The sequence below is a fragment of the Vanellus vanellus genome (assembly GCF_965231255.1).
Source record: "Vanellus vanellus genome assembly, chromosome: 4".
In the NCBI taxonomy this organism is placed as follows: domain Eukaryota; kingdom Metazoa; phylum Chordata; class Aves; order Charadriiformes; family Charadriidae; genus Vanellus; species Vanellus vanellus.
Window position 1 is genome coordinate 34,336,366 of NC_138909.1, and position 20,878 is coordinate 34,357,243.

A 20,878-nucleotide genomic window follows, 5' to 3' on the forward strand; every position below is an offset into this window, starting at 1 on the left:
GTATGGCAGCATGTGAGAAAACGTAAAGGTGATTCACGTAACCGTACTCATTTTCTTTCTACTTATTTAAGTGTTCTTCCTATCTGACATACTGAGTGCAGCCTCGTGTACAAGGAGGTGTTTGTGTATTGCTAATAGAGATGAGGATGAAAGCTACATAATATATTACATAATAATATGTAATTTTTAAGTAATTGTGATCCCATTTGGTTTGAATAAAATTTCCTTCCCTTTCTGGGATAAAAAGCTGAAAAAAAAAATCTTACTGAAACCGTACTGTCTTTTTTTTTTTTTTTTTTCTCTAGAGCTGTGTGAAGAAACTCTTCAGCCATGGATGTGTTCATGAAAGGACTTTCCAAGGCAAAGGAGGGAGTCGTAGCAGCAGCAGAAAAAACCAAGCAGGGTGTGGCAGAGGCGGCAGGGAAGACGAAAGAAGGCGTCCTCTATGTGGGTAGGTGGGCAGCAGACATCATGCTGCTGACATGCACAGCTAGATCCTCATCAGACCTACTCTTCTGCAAAAGAAATATGTAATGAGTCATAGGAGACCACTGCAAAACAAACAAGAGGAGAGTTGTGCCCTCCTGAGCTCCGGTTCTCTGGAGCCAAATGTTGGTTCTTAGGTTGCTGTGTTGTGCTGGCCATGCGTTACTGCTCTGTAGAGCGACATCTGTAAGGCCATACTGAACGAGGTTGTGTTGTAGGAGATGTCTTACAGTAAAGGGCACTAGCTGGCACTCTGTTCGAGAAATTTGCTAGGTTAAGGCTGAAGGGGTAGCTGGTACAATAAAAATAAATGAAAAAAAAAAAAAACGTAAAAGCTGAAGTAGACGGTAACTTCACAGCATCCCATAGAACACGTGGGTTTTAAGTGGGATTCTAAGAGGAGAAACTGGAGAGGTTAATTCAGGAACTGAGCATGGCTGCTTGGCATGTTGACAGTAACATTTTGTATGGCAAAGCATCATCTCCTCATCTTTTGGAATTATCTTCATGTTCTGTACTTACTATTGCATATCCATAGCAGATATTTTCCGTGACTTCTCAAGGAATGAGGTAGGGCAGGTAGACCCCGAGGTGGCAAAGCAGTTGTTAAGTGCCTTATCTGGGCCACACAAGAATCTTGCACAGAGCCAGGAATAAAATTCTTTTCAAATCCCAGATCAGTACTTTGATTGCACGATTGTCGTCTTCACTTAGCAAATATCAGGCTTTAGAGGACTATTTTGCAAATGCTGCCATGAAAAATTCACAGAAAAAGAATCTGTGAAGACCGTAGGAATAAATGGTCATATAAAAAATGAATTATGGATCTATTTCTCCTCTTCATCAAATAAAGTTTGTCTATAAAAGAATGGAGGGGAAAAGATACTATTTTCTGTAGGTCCTTTCTTCTTTTCTGATTTTGTAGCAGGTCAGTTCTGTAATGGACGCTGTGTGTACCTATGGAGATGTGCACAGATATCAAAGAGAAGTTAAACAGAGTTGAAAAACAGAGGCATTTCTTTCAAATGGGAGCACTGAGGTCTCTGCAATTCCAATGTCTTTTCAGGATTCCCTCTGCCCTTGCAGGCTAGTGCCAGTCTGTAACAAATTATTTCTGCTCCAGATAGTTTGGACTACTCATTTGGAATACACATTTCTCCCGCTGATCCATAGCAAAGCTCAGTGCTCTTGCCAACAGAGATGGCAGTCATTTTGAAAACTAATTGTGAGATGAGTCTATTTTAAAATGAGCGTCTGCTCATTTGCAGTATTTCAAAATAGATGTTCTTTCGCTGTACGTTGTGCTTGATATTGGAGTTATTTTTCAGAGGTAGGGCTTACTTTTTTTTTTTTTTTATTTTGTTGGGGTTTTTTTGTAGTTCCTGACCATGCTTCTGGGGTCATTGATTTCTTTGTATTAGAAACCTGCATTGTGTACTGAATTAATCTTTGTGTCTGACCTGTTCTCCAGACCGTAATAATATCTGAACCTATTTCTGCTCCCAAAGGCAACGAACGGATTTCCTATTGTCTTCAGAGACACTCATGTTGACGTTGAACTTTGGAGGGCAGGCTTGCTATTTATTTCAAGAATAAAATACTGAGGACAGCAGAGCCCTGAGCCAGTTTGGGGACCTATGCATATGACTGTAGTAATGGTGAAGGATCCTTCCCACAGCAGATGTCTGCTTTTCAGGAGGAAAAAGAGCTGTATGCACAGTTTCAGTCGTGCAGCTAAAAAAGCCTTTGGTTGGAAGCTGCCTCCAGGAGCTCTGTCGGCTCGTGTGCCTGGGTCTGTGCCTGCCCATAGCTGCTTGTAGGGAGCAACAGTTTCAACAGGATCAAGTAGAATAAGGGGGAAACGAGGAGCTGGGTATTTCTCCCATCTACTTCCCAAGCACACGGCAGGGGCGGCTCTGCTCCTGAGCTGCATTAGCAAAGGCTGTTGTGGTAATCTCTCAGTTTTCTGTAGGCTTCTTGCGATGCAGAAGGTGGTGAAACCTCTTTATGAGCCGAGGAGAGAAACAGCATACTGCATTAGAGCTCCTGAAGGTTTCTCCCTCCCTATCACTGTAGTTGGGTTTTCAGATACGAGTTTCACAGCCAGATTATGCTGTGAAAGCTGCCTGACGTCTTGCAAAAAAGAACCTAACAACATTGGGCTGAGAGGGACCTGTTAAATGTTTTCAATTTCAACAGTCAGCTCCATAACATTCAGCATTCCATTGCTTCTGGAGAATTACTAAGATGCAAAGTCTTTGGTCCAGATCCCCTAGGTGATACAGACTTCCACTGAAATCAGTGGAATTTAGGTAAATATGAAAAACATCTGGACCTTTCTGTCTGGGCTGCTGTTGGCTACTCCGTGAAAGATTGTAACATAATTCTACCTGGTAAGTGTTCTATTAACAAAAGCTGCTACTTGGGATGATGTGGTTGTTTTAACTCCCCCCCTCCTCCCCCAAGAAGAGTTCCTTTTGGGACGGGGGGAGAAACTTAGAGCTCTGAGGGAGAGGGGGAGTGATGTATTAGAGGATTAACTGGGGATTTTTTCCCTCTCCGTGCTGAAGTCTGTTCTTTCTTCCCTCAGTCGGCTGTTTGTGTCCTGCTTTTTAATACCTAACATACTGTTCAATAGTCTATAGTGTGTGTTTATGCTTCCAGGTGTTTGGGTTTTTTTTCCCTAAATTCCTCTGCGGATGTACTTCAGCATTGGCCAGCTGAAATAAGTGTCTCTGTCTTGACTCATACAAGCGCAGCGTTGGGATCTTTCTTGCTGTCAAACAATGGCCTGATCGTTGATTAGAAAGGGGGACTGAGGCTCAGCAGTCCTGTGCTGCATCGTGTATGCTGTAAATTTAAAACTGTGTCCCTGTGTATCCTTCGAGAGCTGCTGGTGTGAAGCAGTGGGGAAACGAGTGGCAATGCTTACCCCCACTTGGTTTGAAACCAGGAACTGAGAGTACGAAGGATGCTCTTGCATGCTGTCCTGGTTCCGGCAAGGATGGGGTTAATTTCCCCAAGGAGCGGCAGGGGAGGCAGGCATTCCATCCCACGTGACCCATGCCCGGCTATAAGAGGCGCTAGCCGGGGGGGGGCGGGTAGTCGCCACTCGGGGGCGGGCTGCAGCGTTCGGGTCCGGTCGGGCGGCGGTACTGTAATCGCGTCCTTATACTCCTTTATCGGTATTATTGCTTTTCTTTCTTTTTCCCTTTGGCTGTTCTGTTAAATTACACTATTTCAACCCACGAGTTTTGCCCTTTTCTGCCGATTTTTTCCACGGCTGTGGGAGTCGAGGGAGCGGCTGCGTGCTTCTTTGTTGCTGGCTGAGGCCAAAGCACGACACATGCTCTTAGTGATGTACTCCTCTGAGCTCTGTGTGCGCTGACAGGGAGCTGAAGTTTTTGCTCGATTGACTCTTGAATGCGTGTTTGGTGCTCAGGAATGGAAGTTTCCAGGCTGATCATTTTTGATGTGTTATACCCTGGCAGAGCAAAGGGGTAGTTTATCAAGAGCAGGGTGGCTAGCAGATGAGTTGTTTACTACTCCCTGTGCTTAGCTGGCACATGGCCTTTGAGTAGAACAGTGCGATCGTGACCTATTTGGCAACATCGTCCAAATTCCTCTGCTGCACCCTTTCCATAAGGTTTCTTATTTTCCTTTGGTAGTAGAAAAGCCAGCAGAATAGCCAAGGGACTCAAGGTCTGTCGGGTGGAATGATGGGCTTCAGCACTTGGGAGCAAGTGTTTTCCTTAGGTGACAATTTGTCCTTCCCCTAATTTGGGCTTATGTCTCACTGTTTTTAACCAGCTCCGACTAAGCAACCTGAATCTCGGGGAGGGCTTGCTTGGACTAGCCTGTATCTCAGAAAGCCCAGAAATGAGTGAATTGCCAAACAACTGATAAATGCTTTTTTTTGGCATAATGACAATGATGATAGATAATGAAATTAAGAGTCTATTGTCTTTTATAATTACAAAAAGGCAAAAATTCTGGTTTTGGCTCCTACCTCCCCTCGCACAAATGTGTATTACAGCAAGGAAAAGTAGCATTACCATATACTAATGCTCCTGCATCACCTAAGTAGTGTAGGTCAGTGTCGGGTCCCTTGGTCTTTATATTGTCCCTGCGCTGATTCCTCTGTTCCCCTTGTTATGCAGGGTACAATGAGCAAGATTATTGATGTTTTGGCAATGCCAGAATGAAAGCCAGCTAGTTTCTCCCGGAAACAATGTGGATGACCAGCTTTTCTTCATTGCCAGTCAGAAGTCATCCTGCTGAATTCAACTGTTGTTATTTATAGGCCTGTTCTGGCAGATCCTAATGTACTTTAAATCCTGTTGTAGCTGTGACTACAGAAACAGCTACTTCCATGCAAGTGTGCAGTAGTGGGGCAAATAGTATTGAGCTCTAACACATGCTGTGAGGTCTGGACCACCACTTAGCTGGTGGTTTGCCAATTAATGCATTTGGCTATATGTATCTCTGTTCTGAATGGATCTGAGAGCTGAGCTTTGGTTAAAAAGCCTGTCTTCCACTAAGAGAAAGGGACTAGCATGTCTGTATTAGTTGTGGTTATAGCAGTGTTACATCACGGTAAATGAAGTAAGAACCAACTTGTGTATGTCCCTCTGGAGATATTTGCATTGCAGAGGTCCTTAGGGAGTTCTGTCATACCATCCATCTCTTACCAGCCCGAGGGAACTGAGTACTTGCTTTTCACAGGTTTCCATGTGTTTAATAGCTTGGCTTGCAGACAAGAACTTCAACAAGATGAATGAGATATCGGCCAGGTCTAACAATGCATTTAAAAGCATATGCTTAATATTAAGTGGTCTAATAGACACACTGTAAGCCTGAAATGGTGTTTAGTCTCTTTCTAGAAGTCAGTAGAACCCTCCTCTGCTTGGATTCCAGCATGTGTTCAAAGTGCTTTGCTTCTTCAGTTCTCACAATGCTACAAGATTGAGAACCAAAGTCCTAAAACAAGTCCCTAGACATTAACACCTTGGATTTAACAAAATGGATGATTCTTTCAGCAGGAAATATTTTCAGTGAGAGAAAACAAGCTTTTTTAAAAGAGAAAATCAGAATAAAGGGGGGAAAAGAGTTCTCAGCTGTTTAACCTCTTTGTTAGCTAGTTAAAGGAACGTGTAATTTTACTAGATGCAACATTTTTTTTCCTGTTGTTTATCATGGATTATTATTCTGCTCTTGCTCATGGATAACAGTCCCTTTTCAATGCTGTAATCAATCTGGTAGTGCCATAAATACATGGCTTAAGTTCCATAAATTGGCACTAGTAGCAAGTAGGACATGTAGATGAATGAACTTATATTGTATTTCAGTGTTTAACTGTATTATTGTAAAGAATGTGGACAAAGTTGTTTTATTCTAATATATTTCTGCTTCTATCAGTTTGTGTATGACTTTACACATAGTGTCAAGCTAGAAGTGTAAAGTCAGAAGTATAAATTATAATGTCTCAAATACTGAATGACATACAGACAAAAAATTGCATTACAAATACAGTAATTTCTGTATTGGTAATAAAAAAAGTCATCCTATCTCTGGCAGACCTAAGGTAAGATGATAAACTAGGAGCTATAAACTCTGTAATGCATAATTGCACATTGTTAAGCATCGTAGTCCACAAATGGATACTAATCTGTGAATGTGGCCAAATTATAAAACCCAACAAGGACAACTAATGCGTTGGTAGGGAAAAAGACATGGAGTTACATCTTCAACAGCAATATGTGCTAATTTGTTTCTCTTCCCATTGAAGGCACGAGAGATTGTTCCCTTTCATGCAGTGTGGTAAAAAGTTGTGATATTTTTACATGGCTGTTCCAGAAATTGGTTTGGTCTTCAGGGTGGCAGAGTTACATTGCTTACACAGGTCTTGCACTCTATCTCAGTCTAGTACTAGCTCTAGGTTGCTGTCTGCAGGATCTTTACATAAGTTGTCACACGTGCCGGTGACAAGGAGGACACTGGGTGCAGCAGAGCTTTGGTTTGACCCTAGTGGCATTTTCACATTTGAATCCTATCATCTACTGTATAATGTTTCCCTTTCAGATTAATTTTTGTCTAAATCTGGCAAGCACTACCAGGTCCCCATGATTTTAACCTCTAGGTCTTTCTGTAGTTTGGTAACTGTTCTTAACCCCTGCAAACTGAGATCTGGAGAAGAGTTGTAAAATGATCTTCTGGAAACTTTGGCTCTGATCTTCTGCAAATGCATGCATGAGTCTCATTAGGATGTTAACAGTAACATGTTTCTGCACAGAGTCATCCATGTGAGTTTGCAAAGTGGGAGGCTTAATTAACACGGCTAGTAAGAAAATAGCAAGAAAGTCAGTACATGCAAGAAATAAACGGCAGAAGCGTATCCAGTATTATTCACCTTTCCACAGTCAATATACATTCATGCAGTTGCTCTTTATTGATGGTCTTGCCCTTTCCTTTAGGTTGAATTTCTCTTGAATTAATTTTAATAATCTTAGGAAATACTGTATGCAAGTGTATGTAATCTGTATATTCATCTCTCTTTATCATCCATCTAGTCTTTGCCAATACTTAAGAACATGAATTTTCAACCTAATACTGTTCTTTGTTTAGGTTCCAGGACCAAGGAAGGAGTTGTTCATGGTGTCACAACAGGTAAGACAATTATCTCTTAATTTCAGCTGCTTCCCTATGTTTGATTAACCAACCATTTAGCTGTTAAAAATTCTATGTATTTTTTTTGAGAGCACTCCAATTTATGAATGATAGAAAAACACAGAAAAATAGAGAGGCAGAAAGCAACATTCATTTTGTCAAAATGCATACATGGTTTTACAATCAAAGATGTAAATTTAATACAGTTGTTTCTATGTGAGAAGGGTTTTTTGAGGGATGTTCCAAATGAAAGTCAAGTTGTACTATATGAGCCAGAAGACAAATGAAACCAGATTCCAAAGCAGAAGGCAGTAACTTGCTTTTGTAGAAATAGCTAAATCGGGGGTCTTTTTGTTGTTTGATAATTGCCAAAGGTGAAATATTCTGTGCTGGAATGTTATAAACTAGTTGGCATAAAAAAGTGAAGTCTTTCTTAATTTTATTTTTTTTTGCTACGAAGAACTTCAACCTATAGAAACTGAAAGCCTGGCTTTGGTGCCCAGGTTTGTCTCCTTGGGATCTGAGGCAGCAGAAAAGCAGGAGCGGAGTGGAGCAGAGGAATGCCACTTTGGGGGGGTGGGGATGGTGGTGGTGGTGGACTGTGGAAGGCAAAGTGGGGAGGCACTTGGGCCTCAGGAGGTCTTTAAACTGCTGATTTTGGAGCTCATAGACAGGACTGATGCTAGTGGATGAGACAGGAATTACTGCAACAAATGAAGGAGGGAAAATAATGTAGAAGGAGCCTCCTGCATACAGTGGGGACTGTAAGAACGAAGTAGAAAGGAAGAACCCCAGGGAGTGTTTGCAGTTAAGGCAAACGAGGTCAGCAGGGTGTCCATGCTTAAGTCTTTTAAGAGTATCCACAGCGAAGCTGGGATGCAAAATGGAGTTTCACCTCTGTAGTTGCTAACTCAGCCCTGCTGTACCATTGCTGCTGTTAACGGCAGCTGGTGTGATGACACCCAGGCTCGGGGTATGGGAGATGAAGCACAAGATGAGATAGAAAAGGAGGAACCTGTGCAAGCACCCTTGCCCAGGGCACATCAACCAACCCCTCGCAGCAAGACCTGCATTACGACCAGTGCCAAGAAGAAACAACAGCAAGCCATGGTCATTGGTGACTCCTTCCTGAGCAGAACAGAGGCACCCATATGCAGAGCAGACCCTCTTTTCAGGCAAGTTTGTTGCCTTTCTGGGGCCGCAGTCAGGGATGTCACCTGGTAACTGATGAGCTTAGTACAGCCTTTGGACTCTTACCCACTCCTCATCTTTCTTGTGGGTACTAGTGATTTTGCAACCAGAAGCGCAAGGTGTTGATCAAAAGAGATTTCAGGGCCCTGGGAAGACTGCTAAAAGGTTCAGGAGCGCAGGTAGTGTTTTCCTCAATCCTCCCAGTAACGGGGAGAGACTTTGGAAGAAACAGGCGTGCCCAAGACATCAATACCTGGCTCCAGGACGGGTGCCTCTGCCAGAACTTTGGTTTTTATAATCACAAAAGGGTCTTTGAAACACAAGGTATGCTAGGGCCTGTCCCGATGAGGAAAAGGTGTCTTTGCTGGTAAGCTGGCAGGACTGAAAGGGCTTTAAACTGCCACATGTGTGGCTGCAGCGAATCCCATGTGAACTTAATACCCGTGTTGTCACCTGTGCTCTTAGTGGTTGTTCATCCCAGCCTGAGGTCTGTTTCCAACAGCACACAGGTAGTGCAGCTTCCGATACAGTGTGCTTGCTGCACCTGCGGTCGTGCTGCTGCTGCAGGGTGGAGGTGTCCCATCACCCCCTCCGTTCCTAAAAGATTCTTGTGAGTCATCGGTGTGTCCCGCTGGAGCTGGTGGGGTGGGAAGATGGAAGGGAAATGGCTCACAGGAAAGAAACAAATTTCAGAGTTTTGATAAACAGATCTGAATTTGTCACAGTTATGACGGTTTTGAAATGTTTTTTAGAACTGCCTCATCTCTCAGTAGCAACAGCACTTTCAAACTTTGAAGTTAATGCCGGGCCTCTATATTCACATTGGCATTTCCACACTGAAAAAGAGTAAATTTGCATTTTAAATTGATTCACAGGGATCATTTTTAGGTATGGACCGAAACCAGTAACCAATAATTTGTAGTAAGTGACAAAATGGATGGAAGTCTTTGATCTCTACAGAGTGCAGGAAAGCCTCAGCTGACCGTAGTGCATTGAATAAAACGTGTAATTTTCTGCTGTAGAATATAGGACTTCTGCAGATGTGAAGAAAATGTGTAGTTGAGAAATTCAAGGTGTTTTTTTCCCCTAAGAAATTAGAAATCAAATAAGTAAGGGAGTAGAAAAGGATTTCTTATTTATTTTTGGTCTGTGTACAGCCGGTGTATCATTCACCTGTGCTCTTATAAGCCAATGCAAAGGATAAACAACTGTAGGTAAACTTAACTTGGCAGTAGTTAGTATCACAACCCAAATAAATGATTGAGAAGTCAGTCGAGTATTTTTAGTAACAAAACTGAACAGAAACTGATGGTAGTCCTTCAGAGTTTAGCCTCAGGCTGGATGCGGATGTGCACGCGGTTGTTACAAGGTTTGAAATCTCAGCTTGTTAGACCTCAGTTAAGAGAAGTATTCAGAGGGATCATTACTATAACCAGTAGAGGATTGTCATAAAATGAGATTTGAGGCACATATATCTAATATCGCTACAGAGGTGGGAACAGCAACTGACAGCACTAGCAAGCAAGTTAATAGAGGTGGTGTTCACCAAGCTGGGCTGCGGTAGAATAAAAGTCAAGGGCGTTTGCGCGTGTATGAAACTTGCTGAAGCACTGGGACTCTACAGTAGGCCTGCTTAGTGGGGAACTTCGTTCCCTCCTCCTGAGAGAAACAGCTGATCTCGAATGCTGCGAGTATCCATCTTGATCTGATTGCAATATGTGTAGCGAGACAGGACGTTTTAAGTAGATGAGTAGAATTTTTGACAGGTTTGAAAAGACGTTAAATTTTGTTCTGGAAGATACAAAACAGACTATAAAGCCAAACATATGGAGAGCACATCTGTTACGTGCTGCGCCTATGAATAGAAAATTCAGATGAGTTACTGGGAATTTTGGGCAAAACAGCGGTCGCTCCTCACCCGCTTTAGGGAATGGGTGACACAAAGTGAAACATGCGAAGCTTGGGAATACTGGGTGCTGTGCCACAGTTTGCTTCCTTCTGGCCTATTAAACTGTTTGAAAGGAGTTTGGCTGTTGAATGAAAATGGAAAATGAATAGAGGATGTGCAGGTTAACACGTGGCTGTGAGAAGAGGAGACGTAATACAAAATCCAGAGAGCGTGGTTTCTAAAATGAAACAGCATGGGCTTGGTAGTATAAGAACAGAGGAATTGCTTGGGTAAATATTTAAAATAAAAATACTAAAATTGCAAGTCTATGAAGGGTTGTTCTGGCAAGCAGAGAAGGTAGATAAAAAAAGATTTGGGTTTGCTGTAGTGATGCTATGAGATACAATGTGAAGACCCTGAGAAATGCTAGTGAAGTTGTCTTAGAAATCAAATCTATTTAAATCAACACTATTAAAGTTGATGTGACAAAACTGCACTTGTAAAGACCTACTTGTCTCTTTTCATAGGACTAGGAGTTCGCCAGTTCTGGTGGTCTTATCATGCACCAGGGTGTTAATATCATGTGAAACTGGAGGTGAAGTAACGCATTTTATGTGAATAAAAATGATTCAAGAGGTTGGAGACAGTGAAATGCAAACTAGAATCGCACATCGAAATGCGTGTGTGTTCACAGTTGTGCAGTGAGTCCTTTCTTACTGTCTGAATTCCAAGGTCTTGCTAGTTTTGCTATTTTTTAATAGTTTGTGGTTTAAACCCCTTTGCTGGTGAAGGGACTCGGGAGCTGACACACCTCAAAGTGCTGAACAATGAAATACGCTTTTCAGCCAGTTGCTTCCAAACCCAGAAACATTGAACCGAGGTGTTTGTTGCTTTAAACAAAGTATGACCTGATTTTAGTGGCATTGAGACACTGTAAAATGAGGATACCAGGCTGTGATTCACAGGAATAGGGTGAGCATGTTATTTGTCAGGTTGCTCTTTCCCTGATGAAGATGAAGCAGCTTTGCTTACTGGTTTTATGGGGTGTTAGCTTGTATATCTGACTTGCCTGCCTAATTAACATTTCTACTCGCCTCTGATATTTAGTGCAGTAAGAGTAATTTCATTAATTCAGCGAAATCCTGTGGCTTTCATCTACTTTTACTGTCCAAAATTGAAAACAACTAGTTCTCACTTTGAATTAGTCTAAAGGTTTCACACTGATATTGATATGTTACACAGTCATCTATAATAAGTAGGGGAAAAAAAGCTTCAATGCTAATAATTTTTGCACAGTGCTGTAGTCAGTATTAGAACTTCAATTTCAAAGTTAGCCTTGGCATGGTCATTTTAGGCAATTCCTGGATCATTTAGTGGAATGGACAGGCTCTGCATAGATGGAGAAAAGTAATCAGGCCATAGCACGGCAGAGCTCTGCAGAAGCTGATTTACTGTTTCTCAGCGCTGTGATGCAAAGCAGACATCAGCTTTACAAAGACTTAATGGCTTAAGATCATTAAACAACCTGATATTTGGATTAATTTAATTAGTTGGTATCAGCCCCCTGCATTCTGAACTGATTTGTTTGCATGCACTTAATGCTTTTCCCCTGCTACTACTTAGTGTAAGCAATAAAGTACATGAGACTGGAAACTTGTTTTTTCTTCTCCTGTTGCTAGTGTTTCTGAGCTAAGGGTCACCAGGCTGGAGCTTATTTAGCGAGTCACTCTGGTAATAGGGACTTTGATAGTGTTTAGGTATTCCTTATAGACAGGAAGAAAGGTTCTCTCCCTGCCCCCTCCACTAGTATTGAGTGCTTTTGCGAATCTGTGCTATGTGTATAGTTTGCTGGATTTATCTTCATGGCTCTGATTTCTGAAGCAGTGTATGAGAGATCTTTCAGGGTACCTGCTTTGACAGCTTTCTTAGGCTATGTCTGAAACAGAAGTAATCTTAAATATACTGCTTTTGTTACTATTACCAGGTATCTTCTGTTGTTGTGCCAGTAGCCGGATTCTTTGCTTTTTCATTTTATTTTTTTTTGCATGTGCTAAGCCTTTCCTAGGGTAATGTGTTTCTGGGAGGAGAAAACAGACTTAAACCAGAGCTTTCCCAAAACACTAATAGTGGGAAGGCCAGACACTGGATAGTTGCCTTTGGTGGCTGGTCATACTTGCCATGACAACTTAGTCTGAGAAATGAGGGTTTAATAATGGCATCAGGAGTTAGGTATTTTATATTGCAGCATACACAGTGTACCCAGTTTCACTCTATTTCTTGATATCTTGCATTTGAGGTGCAGGTTTTCTAAGATGCTGAAATGAAACTAATTCTGACATTGATAATGAAGACAGCACAACTGTGCTTTATCATTTTATCAGAAGGGAGGAGTCTGCTTGAGGCCAGCTGAGCATGTGGTCCTCTGTCAGCATCAAGCCTGCTGAATTTCTCTTTCAAATGTTCTGCTGTTCAATGTATTTTGGAAAAGGGACTTTTCAAAACAGTGGATGTGTCCTCCCTACAAAAAAAATTAACTGAAGAAAATGTATATAAAAAGGACATTGATTTATATATCTGAAGCTTACCCAGAACATGTCTCCTTTTTTTTTTCCCCATTTCTTGAAGAATATTGCTTATTTAAAGACTTATTTTTGCAAGATGATACTTTTCTTTTTTTTTTTACATAGCTCTGTTTGAGATTTCTTCTAGACATTCTAAATAATAGCAAAGTGTTACAAGTTTCTGTCTCATAATGTTACTCAGGTTGTTTCTGGAAGACTCCACACACAATCAGATCTTAATATTCTTTGGAAGATATAATGGGTTACAAGGACACACACCTTAAGATACATGTTTGCAAGAACTAGTGAAAAACTTCCTGTATAAATTTCATGTGTAGCTTCCAGAGCTTTTGTTGGCTGTAGCTGGTAATATTCAAATGAGGCATCTTCATGGATGTCTTCCTGCACTTGCTAGCATTATGTCAAACCTTCCCTGAGGGCAACATTTGCTTTTCAGCAAAACCCACTTTTGAGTATTTTTTTTCTGGAAAAAGCATGTCAATAGAGTACTGGAGGGATGCAGTGAAATTTCTCATGAATTTGTATCTTGTGAGCACGTATAGGTTGAAAGATCTCTGGGACAGACTGTTTTTCTGGTTCCAGTTTCAGACAATGTATAGTCTGTTGCAGTCCTGCTCTATAATGAAAGCTCCTGGCTTTGGTCATAATAAAGATAACGCTCAATCAGCTACTGATTTTTCACTTTAACTTAGCCAGAATGAGATTTAAATGATCTGCCTTCATTTTCAGTCACCAGATACTTATTATTTGGATCTTTAATAAAAATCATGTTAGGCACATTGTTTACCTTTTCAGCTTTTTCCTAATTGTTGTTGTTTAATGTCAGTCATAGCAATCTATGCTGTGTGCCCTGTGATAAGGACAGATGATACTCTTTAGGTAAGGCACTGAAGAAATCTAATTTATCCATAGAAAGTCTTCTCTTTGCATGTGCTTCCCAAAAAAGTCTCTGAAAGGGTGGCCTGTCTGCCAAGCAGAATCCATCCTGTGCTCGCAAAGGGTGCAAACAGAGCTACGAATGCATTTCATGGATCAGATGGGGTTTGGGCTGGAGGAAAGTATAGGATTAGTCAGGATTACAAAATTACACGCTGGACATTTTTGAAGAGCAGTCCCTTGCTTAGATGAGTAAGTGTGTTGTTTTCTGAAAATCTGGCCGTGTAACTTTAAGGCATGAAGTCATCTCTTTTCTTAGAGCGGTTTCACTATAGTGCGAGCTGCTGTCAGAAAGAGCCCTTGGGGATGAATGAGCAGAAAGAACCCACTAATATTCTGAAAGGTAGAATGGCAACTGCTGATGTATATGTAGGCTAAATGAGTTGTTGTTTCCCTGGGGCTTTGAAGTTAGCTATTAATCCAGTTTGCTTTGGCATCTTTGGCATTCAGTCTTTCTGTAGATTAGTGTGTTATGGATGGACACATCAACAGTGGGGCAAAAATCTCAGAGAACCGGATAAAAGGTTGTATGAGAAATTCTCTGAGCTCTAGTAGCTCTGCTTATTCATCAAGTATATTTTAAAAAATAAAAATAAAAGAATAACCAATGGCTTTTGAGTCTAATGTGAACAATATTGTCTTCCTTGCCCTGTAGCATGCAGCAAGTGTTTGGTGGACTCATTGGAATGCATTTCCAAACTGGGATATATTGAATGCAATTATTATACATTACGCAGTGAGTTGGGCATAATAAGGGCCCTTAAGTAATGACTTTTCTTCCCTAAAGTACAGCTAGACATGAATGAAAATGTCAAATATCTTTCATGTGAAAGAAATCGAGCTGCAAATTAGGCTTATTTTTTACCTCTTCTGCTCCAGTGCTACCAGATAGATAGTCTCATTTCTTGAGATCCACTTGGGGTGCACAGAGTGTAATGGCCTTATGGCTCTTCATGATGTTGGGCTGTCAGTGGTAGATGTGATTCGTTGAAAAACTTACAGCTTCCAGAGCTGTAACGTGTTTTTCCATCTTCTGCATCTCCTCAGTGGCTGAGAAGACCAAAGAGCAAGTGTCTAACGTTGGGGGAGCTGTGGTGACAGGAGTGACAGCGGTGGCCCAGAAGACAGTGGAAGGAGCAGGGAACATCGCTGCAGCCACTGGCTTGGTGAAGAAGGATCAGTTGGCCAAACAGGTTTGTTTATTTACAATCTTTTCCAGATGAAGAGGTGAACCATGAGTGGCCTCCCTGAACTGAGGGGCAGATGGAGTGTTTTCTTTTGTGTCTGTCAGTGGTATGAATGCAGGCTCATTTGCGTTATGCTAAACAAATGAACAGCAAAGAAAATATCTGCTGTTTATAGCTTGTGTTTTGGGTGACCTGCAGGATTTGGGAACTTGAGTAGGATTGGGTATCTAGCTTTAGTATTCTGAAAGGTCTTAGCAGATTTGGATTGCTGTCTGAAGTGTGATCTAGTGGTGATTCTGAACTCAGCAGCCTTTAGTGGGGCACCAGCAGCTGTAGGATCGCTGTACAGTTGAAGGGGAAGATAACTGTTTTTCCACATAACTGAGGATTGAAAAGCTACCTGCTAGAGCTGAAAGGTCAAACAGCGAATCTCAGGTTTAACAGCACAGTTTGTATCCTCTGCAGATGAAGAACAGAAGGGATTGTGTACCAGACTGGTTAGATACATTGTGTTTAACATCAAGATCTAGCTGGAGAGTTTTTTGTCTTCCAGAATATAGTAAACACGAACTCAAAAATGCCTCCAAACTGCTCTGAATTCTTCAGATTAAATTTGCTTTAGCTCATACTATAAAACATCCTGTAGGTATTTTCATTTCAGCATCAAGGTAAATGTTAAGTATTTGCGCAATAACAAAGAGTTGCTGCACTTTTATTGCTGATACACTGCAGTCATATTCTCCCACTTACACTAGGTGAAAAGTAACCCCAGAGAGCTGATGGGAATAACATATAAGAAATCCTTATCTGTTATTGAAGCGTATTCCTGTCTGTCTGACAAATCCTACTGGTGCTTTAGTTTGGGGGGGAAAAAGGGGTATTACATTGTGGTAGGCGTTCACTCCAGTGTGGTGGATTGGTCTTGAAAACATCTCACAAGCAATTTTGTTCTCTTTCAAAGCAGTTTTCCTGGGGGGCTTTTTAGTCCTTTTTTGTTCAGCGATAAGTAAAATGTTGCTTTTGATGTGGCCATAGTCCTTTGTAAAAGCTATGTTGAAGATTTACAAAATCGAGTATCTAATGAACTGCCAGGGGATACACGAGTATGGTGTGGCCACGGTAGTCTATACCCGTGGTTTCTGCTAAAGCTCTTTTGTAGTTTTATGCTGAGAATATTTTTTCCGTTTGTAGGTCTTCAAACCCTTTACTCAGTGTCATAAGGATCATCATTGCTGTAATATGCAATTGCATACTTTAGTATGGACCATACCTAATACTTTTTTACCTCAATAATAGTATGTACATATAGATCCTTATAATGATAAGGTATGAAGCAAATCTCTGCTGACTTTCATTTAATTCTGTTCTGTATATTGTTAAGCTTAAATATGAGTCATGATGGCTGTAACAGAATAAAATCACATCTGTGAAATTAAAGAACATCCATAATCTACATGCATATTATTCCACAGCCCTATAAATAGCATAATTATTCTGAACTGGTGCTTTGTTCTTTCGATACGCAAAACCATTCATTTGATTCTTGATACTGGTATTTTTAGACTGAGATTCTCAGCCATCTATGCAGTATAGCCATCTAGCTGATTAGTATCTACGGCTCCCAACGGATGGCTCTGCATCTCTGTCTCTTACTGGTTTTGCAAGGGCTGAGTAGCCATTTCAAAAATGTTAACATCAAAATTCAATCGTGTAAAGATATTCTGCAACCTAGTATTTCTGCATTTCTGTGCAGTTCAGAGGTACATGAGATTGATTTTGCTTGGATTTTCCAGGTGAACTGGCAGTTGGGTGGGGATCAAGTATAGGCATTTAGAATACCAGTGGGACACAGGTGCCTTGCAGGAAACAGGGTGGGCCTTTCTGAAATAAGAGAAAGTATCAACCAGACTTACAATCAAGGTAACTTCGTGTGTTTTATCTCTATAAGGTTATTTCTCTTAAGGCTGTGATTTCTCTAACCTACTCTAAACTGGGAATAGGAGACCACGACTAGCAAATCCACTCCTTGACCTTAAGCATGGCTAGCAGTGCCTTTGGCAAATTATTCTTCCTATAGACATCTATTTGGGATTGTCATAAAGCAAATAGCTGCATTTCCCTTGTGCAAGAGGAATACTTACCTTGCTTACACAGTGTAAGCAAGTCATGGGATTTGACAGGGAATTGCAAATGAAGCTTATCCATTAAAAGTGTATAGAAAGCATGATTACAGACTGTTTCTCCACAGAAGACTAAAAGGTATTAGCCAATAATCTCTTATTTTAGTTGGCTTCTAAACTTGAGACAAATAATTTCTTCCAGTTCACATGGACCCGCATAATCGAGTCCAAATCCTCCCACTGAACGTAGCAAACAGTGACCACCTGAGGCCCCTTCCAACCTGAATCATTCTGTGAACTGCTATAAACTCAGCTTCCGTGCAACTGGATGAGTTGGCTTATTTGCCATCAATTTCAGGATCAGGGACTGTAAAATAAATATGATCAGCTGCTTCCAAATATGTGTCTGGAAGCCCATCTAAACTAATGGTTGTTGCTGGGATCTGCTACTAGTCATCTGCTCGCCTGTGTGAAAGCCTGTAGTCTTGCGAGGTGACTGGTGTTGTTCTTGTGCTGTGATGGAAGTCTGGTTTTGACTTCCAACTCGTTGAAAACAGTCGTAGCATTTCTTTACCTGTGGATACAACAATATTCACGCAAAGAAAATACTAAGCAGATGCTTGGCAAAACGCTTTCTCGAGAAGTTTGTCCGAGGTTACCTGGTGCCGCTTTTAATACTGGTGTGCTTTGGACCATGAAGAATGGGTTTAACCATCCAGCTGAGGCCAGGCTGCAGGGCTGCTGTCACACCACAGTGTCACCTACCCACCCCGTAGCTGGTGAAAGTGGGCAGCACAAAGTGACAGCTGAGAGTAGTGAGTGACAGAGCTGACTTGATAGTGCCCGTCTGAGGAGTGCCCTGGGGGATACGCGCTTTGGCAGAAACTCATTGTGTAACACAGAAAGGGGTAGTGGCAGCTAGTAGGCTTGTCTTCATTTCGAAAGAGTTAACATACCGCAAGTAGCTTTTTAAAAAGTGACAAAACAATTCTGAAGATTAATTAGATCCCAAAAGTTCTTTCGTGCATTGCCAGCATGCGTCTACTCAAAAATTATTTCTAATGCACGCTTAGCCTTTAGCATAGAGCCTGTTAAAAATAGATTACCTTTTTATAAACTAGTTGTAAATTTGAGCCAAATCTTAAAATCTGCCCATAATAATGCTGTTATTTGTAGTCATTGAGACTCTTCCTGGAAACAGAAAAGAAGTTGCTTCTCTTTTTCATGCTTTCTTCTCTCTGTTAAGAGAAGGTGATAAACTGAAGTACTGGGTTATACAGGTAAACCATTTGTTTTAAATGTATTGTGTGCCCGTGCATGTTTTATTTCTGTGTACAGTGTGAGTGTGCTTCTAAATTACTCAAGTATAAAAAAGGCAAGATCAATGATAATTACATTTACTGTAGATATGAACATGTTTTTTTCTAAGTTAAGAAAGCTGTGAAAACCTTTGAATATTCTGTTTTCAGCTCAGCATGAGCATATAGATCCAGATAGTATGGAAGGGTACTAACTAGTGGATTCCTTGCATCATATTACCTGAGAACAAAATATGGATTATAAAGTTTATTATTTACAGATAGGTAAATAACTAATTTTGAGATGCAATACCTCATCTTTCAAAGATTTCTGTTCTGTCTTATTGCAAAGTGAGATTCCTGAGCGTTCCCAAAAAAGTATTAATTATCACCTGTAGGTTAAAAAGAAAAAAAAGCTGAATATGAAATCTTTTTTTTTTTTCCACTTTACATTTTGCGTTTTAAAAATGCAGAGATCTGTTTAGAAATTCTTCTGTAGAAAACTTATGTGGAAATAACTAGAAACTTAATATTGACATTTGGCTTTCACTGAAGTTGTCTTTGGTAGCAGTCCCTGAAATTTAAGTGCCTAACATTAAAGTCTCCATTGCTGTTTTAGTAGCCCCCCCCCTTACTACCTGTGTACAATATAAATGCCTTGCTTAGTACTTGAGAAGGCTCAAATAGGCATTTTCTTATTTTGTCTCTTTTTATCTTTTTGAGATGTATTTTACATATTTTATTTCCTACTGTGCCATAATGCTGACATGCCGCATGGAAAATTCTTGAAACTTTTAAAACGGATTTTTTTAATGCACCTTTTTCCAGAAACAAGTGTAATCATGGCAAAATTTTGGGTTAGGTGGAACCATGCATTTTGATAGAATATGAGTATCTCCTAGTTTTCTGACCGTCTTTACACTCAGTATGCTCTAAAAGGTGCTTGGCACGTTGGAGGATCACTGTTCCTCATTTTCTTTCCAGTCTGTAGGTGAGTCGATTAATCTTGCAAAGCTTATCTCAGAAACACAAAGGAAAAGCTACTGAGCGGAGAGATCCAATTTACTTCTTCAGAAATGGAGTTTAGGGAGTTTTTCCACCTTTCCATTACATTTGACGCTATTAGCCAGTTGATGTACCAAAAGGCTAATAGACCCCAATGAAAAGCAGAAGAATAAGTGCAAGTTACACAAGACTTAAACTGTTGTTCTTTTGTGGGAATAAGCAGGTTTATTCATCTCCCCTAGAGCTTATTATGAGGCAAAAGTCAAGCCTTGAATTGAGCGAAGAAACTTTATTTCTGAATTTGCCACACCATGATCTTATTAATCTCCACCCAATTAACTTCTGGAGTTGATGCTTTTCTGTAGATGCTGTATAAAGCAAGCGGGCTACAAGGGTGCAGCAACATCTAATTGCCCTCCTCAACTACTTCTTGCCATTTGTGGCTCTAATATAAGGTCACAGTAGAGAATTGATAAGTTTATGATTAAATACATGTAATTAGATCCCTAGCAAGCCTGCCAAGCAGCCAGAGGTCTAACCCTCTACACTTAAGCCCAGCAGTGCCACTCCTGCCATGAGGTGCAATGCAGAGGGGTGGGAATTTTGGTTGTTCAGGGTGAGCCTGACCGTGGTTCTGATGTGACACTCTTGCTTGGTCTGTAGGAGCAGTTACAGCAGTGGTTTGGAAAGCTTGCATACTGTGGTTTCTGGTAAGATAACTAATAGACAGTAGATCTTCCTCAAGGAAGCAAAAGTGTTTTAGATGATGTATAGGAGAAGGCCTGCTCAGGTAGTCACAACTGAACATCAGTCACACAATACTTGCTCTCAAATTTCTATTTAAATCATAACAAGCGAAGAGCACATAGAGATCGGTTCTACTTTTTCCCTTGTTTTATTTCTTGATCTATGCGTAATGGATGAGTGACTGCTGCAAAGTAGAAAGGATATGTAGCAGCAATTAGCAATGTTTCCTTTTTAAATGTATGTAGATGGATTGAGAGGGGAAGAATGAGGAGAGAGATTCCCCATTAGAGGATCCGCATTGCTCAGGAGCTGAATCACAGAAGACCCCTCTTAAGAGAAAGCATTTGTTAGCTGTTTCTTTGAATTCATGAAGGAAGTGGGACTGTCAGTCAACTGACATATCTCTTTGATTGTAGTGTTTGATTTATTTTGGTAGGGCCTTTCTTACCGAATTAAAGATGGTGTATTTTATGAAAACATCTGTAACAAATCAGTTCTGTAAAGTTAATCCATATTCTTGAAACAGGAAACTGATTTATTATAAATCATAAGGCACCCATAGGTAGGTGATATTAAGGTTTTCACTCTGCTTTATGTACACAGTCAAATCTCTCCCTCATGACAGTGCACATTTTTTTTGGATGAGAAAGCTCAGGAATAATCTAAGTTTTACAGAGGTATGAATGTCAGTAGGCTTGTGAAATTATAGAATCACAGAATGGCTTAGGTTGGAAGGGACCTTCAAGATCATCTAGTTCCAACCCCCCTGCCA

General features: G+C 40.8%; 1 protein-coding gene across 1 annotated transcript in view; it reads left to right on the forward strand.

Annotated features, from left to right (window-relative positions):
- Nucleotides 1-322: 322 nt before the first annotated feature.
- Nucleotides 323-20,878, forward strand: part of SNCA (synuclein alpha) — a 75,694-nt gene continuing 55,138 nt past the window's right edge. The window contains exons 1-3 of the mRNA XM_082482661.1: nucleotides 323-451; nucleotides 7,111-7,152; nucleotides 14,797-14,942. Coding sequence (XP_082338787.1) covers nucleotides 331-451; nucleotides 7,111-7,152; nucleotides 14,797-14,942 — 309 coding nt within the window. The 5' untranslated portion in view covers nucleotides 323-330. The remainder of the gene's footprint in view (nucleotides 452-7,110; nucleotides 7,153-14,796; nucleotides 14,943-20,878) is intronic.